Raw genomic sequence first — 11,877 nt, forward strand, 5'->3', positions numbered from 1 at the left:
CTTCCAACCCAGCCAGGCCCAATTTTCGGCCCAAGATGATAGTGGTTCTCCCGCCAAAGGACCCATTCTCATGCCCCAGTATAAATATTGCGCATTTCATTTTGAAGATCTGAGTCTCGTTTCCATTTCATCCTCATCAAGGTGACTCTCTCTTGCTCTCTCTATCAGCTCGAATTTCCGATGAACTGAGCTGGAGATCTGAAGTTTCTATTTATTTTCTCGATGAATTTTGATCGTGAACGATTCCGGTCGTTGATCAAGCAATATTCGTTGGTTGCTCTGGAGCACAGACTCATAGAATTTGTACTTTGAAAATCTATAAAATTGTAGAAATTTTATTTAATGTTTGAAATGAAATAATCTCTGCTCTTAATTTATTATTATTTTTTTTGAGATCTGAACCATCTTTGGTAGGAATTGTCTGATCTTCCGTGCTATGAAGAGATTTGATGCTTTTTGCTTGGTTTTTTGAATGGAAAATAGCTTGTGGCCCTGTGCTACTAAGATTTAGGTGTTTTCTTGGTGAATTAAGGTGTGATACTGTTGGATTTTACCATTTGGATAAAAAAAATAAAAGAACCAGTTGTTTGATAAAAATCACATTTCCATGTTTGGACGATGTCTTGAACGCAATGGGATATATGAAAAAGATATGCAATTGCTCAATTTTTTTTCTCTGGATCGGACTGGATTCAATCGGTTCCCTTTTAGACGTTTTAGGTGCTCTTGACATGCAAATGAATTTTGATGTTTCAGGAGTGATCCATGCACTTAATTTAACTATGGTGTTTCTGTCATATATAGGTTGAGAAAGGAGGTCCCAGTTCAAATTCTTTCAGTTGTTTTTCTCTCAAGACACCAAGATATGAGCAATCTGGATTCCTACTCTCTGAAATCTGTCTTAGATTTGCCTGTACCTTTTCAATCTGCTTTTAGCTTCAGGTATTTTAGTTGCTCAGTTAAGTTCTATGATATTCTACTCAAACTTGTAGATAGGCTGTTATATTGGACTCATCCTTGAATATGACCTTTGTCCTCCAATTTTAAGACGCCCATTTGTAGAGGTCATCACTTCTGAACCAACCAAGCCATTGGATGAGATAACAATACATGTTAACTGTTTCATTAGAAATTCTGCGCGCAATCAATTTTTGTTAGGATGACTTTGGTTGCATTGGATGGACTTGGAACAAAATGGAATTGGAGGTCTCAATTCCAATTCCAGTTATCGAGTTACTTTTATACAAATTGATCTCCAATCAAATACAGCTATACACCTGAATCTACAAAATTTAAATTTATTGGAATTGAAATTCTTATTCAACTCATCACAATCAGATAAGGCCTTACTATGTTTCACTCCTTCCGCATGCAGGTATTTTAATTCGCTGCAGAGTGAATGCTTCTCTGCCTGTTTTCTCTCCGATGTAAACATGGTTATTTCAGCACCAACTGGAAGTGGTAAAACAGTGCTCTTTGAGCTCTGCATTCTGAGGCTTCTCTCAAGGTTCATCTCTGAAGAGGGGAGATTCATCCATGTAAAGGGAACCCTCAAAACAGTAAGGTTCCTAACCAATAATGTTGATGGTAAATATGTAGATATTTTAGTACTGCACTAGATGCAGAAGTGTATTATTTTCTCGATTCCAACTTCAGAGGGAGCCACACACACCTATAGTGAAGTTCTTTTGCATGAAAATCCTGGAAGTTTCCCATAGCACTTCACTTTTCATCTGATCGTAATCATAATTAACTTCTTAATTATAATTTATTTTATTTTATTTTTTTTCATTGTTTTTATGATAAATCTCTTTGTTTTCTGCAGTTCCTCCTTTTACAGTATATCATCACTCAGATTTAGACAAGCATTAATTCTGAATTTATAAATTGATAACTGCAAATTTTACTTCTGAAGCCATGCTGATGTGCGTAGTGGTTTATATTAGGCCATAAAAATTGTTTACATATCCACTTGCAAGTAGTGATTTTTTCTTCTGGTTTTCTTTTTCTATTTTGTGGAATGAAGATCTACATAGCTCCATCCAAGGCTCTTGTACAGGAGAAGCTTCGAGATTGGAATCAGAAACTTGGGTCCCTGGGGATAAATTGTCTGGAGCTGACTGGTGACAACGAATTTTACAACATAAGGAATATACAAGAAGCAGACATTATTGTGACCACTCCTGAGGTCAGATGCAGCATCTTATACATACATATGTTTGCATATAAGAGACACTCATCTAAACTCAACATTGCCACCATCCAATTTACATGGAGTTGGCTACATGATTCTTTTTCTGATGCTCTATTTAGGGCCAGATTCTATTAAATCACAAGCTATCATATTTTCTCCCACATTCTTGATCCATGTTCTTTTTGCCTTGGCTATTGTTTTTGTGGCATCTTCAACTTCAACAAAATCACTTCTGGATGTTTGATTTTGTTTAGGTTAGTAATCAAACGGGCACACATTATTCCTAAAGGATTTTCAATCAACAGAGTGCACTCTCATGTTCTTTTTTAGTGGTTTAAGTTTTAATCATACTGTTGGAGCATGGCTAAATACATTCTTTTTCCTTTCTATAGAAGTTTGATGCAGTGACCCGGTATCGCATAAAAGATGGAGGCTTGAGTTTTTTCAGTGACATAGCTCTTGTGCTTATTGATGAAGTTCACCTATTGAATGATCCACGTGGAGCAGCTTTGGAGGCAATAGTTAGTAGGATAAAAATGCTTGCTCGCAACCCAGAAATGAAATTAAGTTCTCTTTCTCATGTCCGCTTCCTAGCTGTTTCTGCCACTATTCCAAATATTGAGGACCTTGGTAAAGTTGTACAGCAATATTTTGATTCCATGAAAGAGTTGGTATGAAAATTTTTATCATTAATCTTCAATGTGTATTGCATATTTATCTCTACAGCGGAATGGCTAATGGTCCCTGCCCAAGGGATTAAAAGGTACTTTCTAATTTCTTTTACTTGATGGGCGTGCTTTGTTTTCTTTGATGCACATACCCCTTTTATTTTAAATAGCTTTCAAATGTTTGTACAGGTTCGGTGAAGAAATGAGGCCTGTAAAGTTGACTACAAAAGTTTTTGGTATACAGATAAGAAATTTTCCATTTCAGAAGTTAGTTGCTCAGAAGTATGTTTCTCTAAAATGATTGTGATAACAACTCACATAGAAAATTTTGGAGAATAATTTATGATATTGAATTTTGATTTGCATGTTTCTCTAGTTGTAATTTTTTTGTGTGTGGCAATTGGAGCATAATTGTAACAAAAGATTTCCGGTGACTTGTACATGAGCATGATATACAATTCAACTATTGATTTTTTTTCTTTTGATAGGCAACTATTGACATCATTCAACTATTGATATCAGTCTTTTTATGTATTCTTGCACCTGCTTTGCTCATAGGCTATACACCAGCAAAAAATGACTTCCTATTTGAAAAGGTAAGAGCTTACACTTGTTCTTTTTGGTCATTATGTCTGATTCTATATAATCTTAAATCTTAGCTTCCCTTTGTTCTGAGGAACTTTCTTGACTGAAAAAGATGAATTTCAAAGTTCGTTTCTGAAAAGTTGAACTTCACCTCATTTGTCTTGTTTTTTAATTCTTCTGTTTCATTATGCAGCGCCTTCAAAATTATATTTTCGGTAAGCAGGGGCCATGGCTCTGATTTTTAAAAAGATTATTCTTTTTGTTTTTGTTTGTCCTGATTTTACACTTTGATACTGTAAACTCAGAAAATGTTGACTCATAGAAAACTGATTTGCAGATATTCTCATGCAATATTCCAGAGGAAAATCTGCCCTAGTTTTTTGTTCAACTAGAAAAGGAGCACAAGAAGCAGCACAACGAATATCTCAGATAGCAATGAACTATGGTCATTCTAATCCATTCATCAGAAGCAAAGAACAAGAGGAAAGGTTAAGGGAAGCTTCACTATCATGCAGTGATAAACAAATGCAATCATACATCCTTTATGGAGGTATAAGCTTATTTTTCTTACCATAATGCTTGTTAATTTGAAAGTTTTTCAATGTCCCTATTGCTCACAAAGTTAGTTTGAAATAGTATAATTTGATAGCTTGTTTTCAGTTGGTTACCACAATGGTGGACTTTGCCCAAAGGATCGCAATCTCATTGAAGGTCTTTTTCTTAAGGGTGACATTCAAATTCTGTGTACCACAAATACTCTTGCCCATGGAATCAACCTACCGGCACATACAGTAGTAATCAAATCAACGCAGCACTTGTATGTTGAACTGTATTTTGTACTTCTCAGAAATTGTAAAGATCCTCTTTGTCTTTAGTCATCAGCTCTAGTGTTTGTTCAGCAACAAGGAAAAAGGCCTGTACATGGAATATGACCGATCCATGATATTACAGGTGTGTCACTTGTCTTCAATATTTATATTCTAACTTCCGAATTCAAAACATAGCCAAGCTTTTCTTCAGAAGATGCTAAATGCAAAACGCTAGAGCTGAGGCATTCCTATATACTTGTGCGGTATTGTTTTTTGTGTTTGTTTTTGTTTTTTCTATACATCAATGTTATTTATGAAAGGATGTGGACAAAACATGGCCTATGCATGAATTTATCCATTGAAACTGTTGCTGCAATGATCCAGGGAAGAGATTCTCCCTTAGTTCATCTTTGTGCAAATATGAAAGGAATTGGAAGTTTTCTTGAGTGAAAAATCCAAGTTAAAGTATGCAATTTTGCATGCAAATGTGTTATTTCATTATGTTAAGGTTGAAGTTTTCAAGTTGACAAAGACTGGTGGGTTTTCACATTGATTTTTGTGGTCAAGTGAGAAATAAAGCACATGGCAGTCAAGGGTGAGCTCTCTGTAAGCTTACTCATTGAACCACTGCTATTCTTTGAGGAAGGGATATTTTCCTTGGAGACTTCTTTATGAATCATAACACTTGAAAAGGGCTCAACCTAATCAATAAGGATACACATGCTTTCTGTGGACATATATTCAACATATACTAACAATGCTGAGGAACCACAAAAAATGCTCTTACCACAAGCATGTCTGCTTTCCTCAATATTTTGCCGACTTTCATTACTGTCAAAAGTTAAAACTTTCAAACATACGCATGCTTTGTATGGACATATATTCAACTTATACTAACTATGCCTAGGGCCCAAAGAAAAAAATTATCCTAGTATAAGCATGTTTGTTTTCCTCAATACTTTGCTTATCATGTCATTAAGTTTGTCTTAAAATGCAGATGTGTGGGAGGGCAGGTCGTCCACCATTTGAGGATACGGGAATGGCTATAATCATGACAAGACGAGAAACGGTGATTTTGGTCTTGCTTTGTAATCATTTTGCAGTTATCACAGTTGTGATAATTATTGAAATAATAACTTTTGATTCCAAAAGTACCTGATCGTTTTGGAACTATATTATAAAGTTTTACATGATGTTAGGTTCATTTGTACGAGAATCTCTTGAATGGGTGTGAATTGGTGGAATCACAGTAAGTGAATAACCTTTAAATTCCCAAATGTAAATAGAAATTTTACTTGTCTTCTACTTACGTAGTTTATATGGTCTTCTTCTTGCTTTTAGATTGCTTTCATGTGTGACTGAGCATCTAACTGCAGAGATAGTTCAACTAACTGTCTCTGACATTGCAAGGGCTATTGAATGGATGAAGTGCTCATACTTGTATGTGAGAATGAAAAAGGCATGTATCATTGGGGCTTTCCTTGGAGATTTTTTTCTGGATATTCTTTTTCATCTAAATTACTTTCTTGAAACTATGCTTAACCAGAACCCTGAGAAATATGCATTTAAGAAAGGTATCCCTGGCAACCTTATAGAGAAGTACACTCAAGGTACTGTTATGATTCATTGTTACAGTTGTAAAGTGCACTAGTGTTCTCTATACTGTTTGATCAATTGTTTGTTATGTCAGATATTTGTGTTCAGAAAGTTAATGAGTTATCACAACATCAAATGATCTGGACTGATGAAGATGGTTTCCTCTTGAAACCGCTAGGTATCATGGCTTACAATGCAGTTGCTGGCTGTACTCCATAGTGACAGAAGCACTAACCTTTCTGTATTTTCCAATCTTCAGAACCTGGAAGGTTGATGACAAAATATTATTTGAAATTCGGTACGATGAAGCACATTATGCAGACTCCTCTAAACTGCAGTTTAGAAGATGCACTTCATATCATCTGCCGATCTGAGGAAATTGCCTGTATGTGTGTATATTGCTTCCAGTAGTAAATGGTACTGATATTTGTAAAGTCAACTGGAGGAATGACATTTTATCTACTGAAAAATGAAGGGATACAGCTCAGGCGCAATGAGAAGAAGTTTCTAAATGACATAAACATGGATAAAGATGGCCAGCTTCGATTTCATATTCTTGGTGATAAAGGAAAAAGGAAAAGGCGTATCCAAACCAGAGAAGAGAAAATATTTGTTTTGGCAAATGACTGCTTGACAGGCAATCCTTCTGTTCATGATTTATCATTGACTCAGGTCTCAACTTCACAATACATTGTCTATTATTCTAATGTGCCTAATAAAGCTTATGAAATTCTGAGCTTCTGGATGTGCTATAGGATGCAAATGCTATATGCTCAAATGGGTGTAGAATTGCTAAGTGCATGAAAGAGTACTTCATTTACAAAAAGAGTTATAAAGGAGCTTTGAACTCAATCCTTCTGTCCAAATGTTTACTTCAAAAGCTCTGGGACGACAGTCCATACTTGCTGAAACAATTACCTGGCATTGGAATGGTGACTGCAAAGGTTTTCTTTATTGGCTTCTCAGTTTCCATTACAAATATGATTTCCATGTCTTGAATTACTTAATTTTCTTCTCCTCACCCCCCGTCTTCCTCCAAGCACATTCCTCAGGCATTACATTCAATGGGAATTGTTTCATTTGAGGCTCTGGCTGAAGCTGATCCAAGAAGGATAGAGATTGTCACTGGTCGAAAATACCCATTTGGGAACCACATCAAGGAGTCCTTGTCATCACTGCCTCCGAAAGTAGAGTTGAAGATTGAGGAAATTGAATGCCAAAGGCAAGGGAAGTCCAAGATAGTATTAATATTGACAAGGCTATCACAATCCTTCCAATCAATTAAACGATATTATGCTGACATGGTATGTTGTCATGAATTTGCTTTAATCCTTATCCATGTTGTTTGGTTGCAATGCCTTTCATGTCATAATGAATCCATTTTACAAACATTCAACCAAGAACTCTTTCTTACAGGTTGTTGGTTTGGAGGAAGATAACCTGATTCTCTTTCATGAGAAAATAAGGTGATGTTGGCTTCTTTGTTTGCTTTCAGCAATTATACATTAGCACAATATCACAAACATAATACTTGGGGGTCACCAAAAAGCATATGTTTTTTCTATAGTCAAATGTTTGAGTTGTTTAACTGGAAAATTTCCTAGATTGAGCAAATTGATTTAGTTTTAATATAGACCCCTTAGTCTTATACTTCATTCTACATAATATTCCATTGTTTCTCCTTTAGTTACAGAAGGGCTAACTCTATTTGAATTGGTTGCAGCAGAGTGGATGAATTTTCTAGGTAAGCAAACTCAAACCTTTGCTTTTCATTTTTGTGATTGATAAGTCCATAATATTATCTAAGCACTCACAGAGAATAATTACTGGTGTATCATGAAAGTTATGGTCCGGAGTTTCAGTCATGGTGGTCTTGGAAGTCAATGCCTTGACAAAAACGGGATTCTTTTTTCTTCTCTCTCCCCCCAAGGAAATTCCTGTTTTTTAAAATATTGATCATCTACAGTTATTACTATGTAAAAGACTAATTAAAATTTTGTTAAAAAATAATGATTACAATGACAATAAGATTGATTACCATGGTAAGTGGGAAGAAAGAGATACCTATTGGACGAAACAGCTCTGGGCACCATCCCTTTACCCTCTTCTTCTAGGGAGGATATGTTCATTCATCTCCCATTATCTCTACTTTGTTATTTGCTATTTGTGCCTAAGGCGGTTGGTTTCTGTTGCAGCCCCTATAGCACAACAATTCTCCTGTCAACGCCTCAGCAAGGAAAGCTGACTGTTAAGGCTGATCTGATTTTTGAAGAATACAGTAAAACTTCTGCTGGGATTGATGAATTTTAACAAAAATTCAAATTCCTGAGTCATGAAGATTCATTTTGTTGTGGTGTTCATGCAGTTGGCATTGATCTGCACCAAAAACTTCTAGTGGTGAAGGAAATTAATTCAAATATGATCCATGCACGTGGAAGTAAGCAGCTTTCCTCTTTTCCTTTGCCTAAAGAAGTGTATGTCATAGAAGATGACAATGAAGATGCATCTCATTCTTCTTCCAAAGGGCTTGACATTTCAAAGAAATCCAAACGAGAAATGGATTCCTTGTGAGTGCCTGTTCTTCTGATTCTTTATGCTTTATATATCTAACCCTTACCCAAAAGATACCATGGGGTCTGAAAATCTGGTTTTATCATATGATGTTTTCCATATGGATGAGCCATCTGGTTTTCCTGTCTTAGGCCCAATTTCAAACTTATAGATGAAGAGTCGGAAGAAGGTAAAGTTAGGAGACTTCCCTTCGCATTATTTAATCTGATTTTCTTTCTCTGTCATTCTTACTCATTACCACTTTAACCTTGAAATTCAGAAGGTTCACCTGCTATTGAAACTGAAGATGATGAATGCAAAATCATAACTGAGCAGACTGTATTTGAACATATACGTAAAAAGTCCAAGAGCTTCAATGTTTTGACCAAATCAAATGCTTCTGTTTCTCCATCATCAGAGGCGTTGATCCTCACAAGAAAGCGCACTCATGAACAGCAGCTTGAACTCCATGTCACAGAAGCTCTGGAAGAAACAGAGAGAAGCAAAATTCCAAGACGGGCCATGGTCAGTCCATTTTTACATTCTAGAGAGGCTGAACTGAATGGACCTGGTATCAGCAAAAATTCAACTACAAAATACCAACCTGCAACTGGTAGTTTGGTTGTCATGAACTTCATGGATGACAGAGGTGCATTTTTATTTTATTTTATCAAATGCTATTATTATTATCATTATTCTGTCTTGTATGGAGTTTTAAACCATTTATTTGTATCTATTCAAGCTGATCTTCCTGAACGAACAGAGAGCACATCCCAAATCGTGACTGAAAATACAATATTTGATCACATACGGAGAAAAGCTAAGAACTTTCTGGTGTTCAATAAATCAGAGACCCCTGAATCTGATTCTACAATTCTGACCAAAGAACACTTCTCTGAGAACCAGCCTGTGCTTCATGAGGATTCTTTTGACACATTGGAAGGAACAAATTCAAGTGAAGCCCTGAAGACTACTGTAGTTATTTCAGATTCAGAACCTAAAAAGATGGAAAAAGAATCTCATCATGTTAGGGAAGGCGCAAAGATGGACCCCAATATAATCTCTGGAAGCACCTGTAGCACTCATGGGAGCTTGGATCCTCTCCCAGAAGTTTCAAGCATCCAGACTGATCCCACACATATTCCATCTTTCTATGTTGCTAGAGTGAAGAACAATGTACAGAATGCAGACCCCGGAATGTGTGTTAAAAATATCAGGAAGAGGAGTCTCTCTCCAAATGGATCAAAAGGGCAGTGCTGCCCAGCAGCAACACCGGGCAAAATCAGGGAAGTAGATTCATTCCTTGGGTTTAAGAGTGTCTTCTCATTTCTCTGATTGCTCTTCTGCCATTATATGGGACAAATGGTGTCTCGATCTTGAATTGTGATGTTTGTGAAACGGTTCAACTTCATTGGCGCATTCTTGTTCAGAATCTGAAATATAACAAGTTCACTCAACAGTGAACATAAGGTACGATACATAGGGTTCAAACAAGGTTCATGTGCATGCTTGAAATGGGGCTGAGAGGCCTGATTCCTCCTGTTTTTGGATATGTATTAGAATTTGCTGATAAAATTCGCAATGAGGATTAACAATACCGTAACTCCAACTAATTTCCAGGTGGCCAAAGGGTTTGTGGATATGATGCATAATGCATTAATTTGCTTGTATTTTGTGGCACATCGAAAGCATCCAGAATTGGACTGTGGACTATTTTTATGGACCAAACAAAGAGGATGCCACAGGCAATACTAATTCAAACCAAATATTTGTTTGAGCAAAATACAACAAATTTGACACCTCAAACCATTAATCTGCTTGTTTTCGTTAATAAAATTTCACCACATATTATTATTGAGTCTCCATGTTCACCTGTAAAAAAAATAAAAAATCTCCTGTTCATATACCTACAATGATACTTTTATTATTAAGCCACCTAATAAATTGAATTGGCAGTTGAACTAGTGATCATTAACCTGGGTTGTTGATTTCTAGTTCACATCTGATAACTATTGTAAAGAGCTGTTCTGTACAATGCCGATGGTTTTCTAATATTTGTTCTCTGTAGGGTTGTTTCTTTCTGCATGTCTTCAATTAATGACAGCTTCATGTCAGGTTCTCTTGACCATAGCATCAGGATTTGGGATCTTCTCAATGGTTGTCAATTCTTACAAACTGATCAATGCAAAATATAAGGTGGGGAATAAAAACACTCTGGGTTTTCTTTCAAAGATGAGTTAATTAAGGATAATTCACGGACAAACTGGCATATGTGGTGCAAGAAATATGAAGCCAAATATCACTTTGCATCTTGTTGACTTGGACTTGATTTGTAAAGCTTAAAAGTTTATTCAACTTCTGTGTAGCAGCAGTCAATCTACTAATCTGGTTTATAAATTTTGAAAGATAAATTTACTATATTGTTTAAGTGAAGTTTTTATTAGAGTAAAGAATTTTCATAGAAAAAAAAAATCTATTATGATTCAATTTTTATTGTATTGAGTTGTAAGTGGATGTTTGTGGTTGATGATATCAAGGCCAGTCAACGTAAAATGTTCAACTAAGACGAAGTGTCTAACTAAATCAAGGCCAAATATCCAACCAAGACTTCAAGTAGGTGTTACACCAAATATGGGATATAGTGTATGCCTCTTTTGATGGGTTTTATGTATGGATTGGTTATCATGAACTTCATGAATGGCAGAGGTGCATTTTTTTTTTGACCAAATGCTATTTCTATTATTATTATTATTATGTTATTGTTGTTGTTGTTATTATTGTCTTGTATGGAGTTTGAAACCATTTATTTGCATCTATTCCAGCAGCTGACCTTCCTGACCCAATCTTGATTGGAGATTTTTCTGCTACATGGTGGCACTTTAGTGGGCTCGACCGTCTCATTCTTTTAGTGGGACAGAAACATGGGCCTTCCAAATAGATTTAATCGGGCTTACCCTTCTCTGGCGGGCCATTAATTGGTTGTGTTACAACATAGTTTAGAACATAATATTTTTATTACAAATATTACGCTGTGTTCGCGAATCTTCTCAACGTTCTACCGATTTTGCATGGCGGACACGTCTCCTTTCAAAGGGTAGAAAGGTAATTTCATTACACCAGACCCCGAAACGGCGGGCAAGGCGGCAGCTCTTCTTTGTTCTGCGAACGCTTCTTGGTTTCTTCTGAACCGCCTTCTTTTCTCTTTTCAACTTGTCTCTCCGTTTGGTGGCTGAGAAAACGAAAACGCTGAAATAGTAGTGAAAATTGGCGAACATCATAACTGGCAAGTTTGCTACCCTTTCTCACTGCACCTTCTCAGCAACCAAACGTAGAATCTGAATTTTGACTCTGCCGGATTTCGCTTCCTGTTTCTTGTAGTGGTTTCCGTCTCTAGCTTTAAAAACGCAATGGCTTCTTTGCGTTTTTTCATCAAATTTTTCTTTTTAAAAAAGTTTGTAATTAGTTAAACATATTG

At 36.2% G+C, this 11,877-nt stretch overlaps 1 protein-coding gene across 1 annotated transcript; it reads left to right on the forward strand.

Moving 5' to 3' along the window:
• Positions 1–126: 126 nt before the first annotated feature.
• LOC100245824 (DExH-box ATP-dependent RNA helicase DExH17) lies at positions 127–10,105 on the forward strand. Its single transcript, XM_010662582.3, has 28 exons — positions 127–141; positions 805–942; positions 1,376–1,559; positions 2,027–2,188; positions 2,587–2,824; positions 2,921–2,957; positions 3,052–3,098; positions 3,421–3,458; positions 3,641–3,662; positions 3,785–3,997; positions 4,108–4,264; positions 4,347–4,398; positions 5,254–5,325; positions 5,456–5,505; positions 5,598–5,715; positions 5,803–5,866; positions 5,947–6,030; positions 6,112–6,237; positions 6,328–6,524; positions 6,608–6,796; positions 6,905–7,156; positions 7,269–7,318; positions 7,579–7,596; positions 8,048–8,130; positions 8,218–8,419; positions 8,555–8,592; positions 8,683–9,051; positions 9,145–10,105. Exons 2-28 carry the CDS (start codon positions 866–868, stop codon positions 9,735–9,737), a joined length of 3,732 nt encoding a protein of 1,243 aa, XP_010660884.1. The 5' UTR covers positions 127–141; positions 805–865; the 3' UTR covers positions 9,738–10,105.
• Positions 10,106–11,877: the final 1,772 nt, after the last annotated feature.

The sequence above is a fragment of the Vitis vinifera genome, chromosome 14 (genome assembly GCF_030704535.1).
Source record: "Vitis vinifera cultivar Pinot Noir 40024 chromosome 14, ASM3070453v1".
Taxonomy (NCBI): domain Eukaryota; kingdom Viridiplantae; phylum Streptophyta; class Magnoliopsida; order Vitales; family Vitaceae; genus Vitis; species Vitis vinifera.

Coding starts and splice junctions, on each gene's coding strand:
- LOC100245824 (XM_010662582.3), top strand. CDS start 866: ATGAGCAATCTGGATTCCTACTCTCTGAAATCTGTCTTAGATTTGCCT. Junction 4,399..5,253: donor ACCGATCCATGATATTACAG/GTGTGTCACTTG, acceptor CTTAAAATGCAG/ATGTGTGGGAGGGCAGGTCG. Junction 8,131..8,217: donor TCTGATTTTTGAAGAATACA/GTAAAACTTCTG, acceptor GTGTTCATGCAG/TTGGCATTGATCTGCACCAA.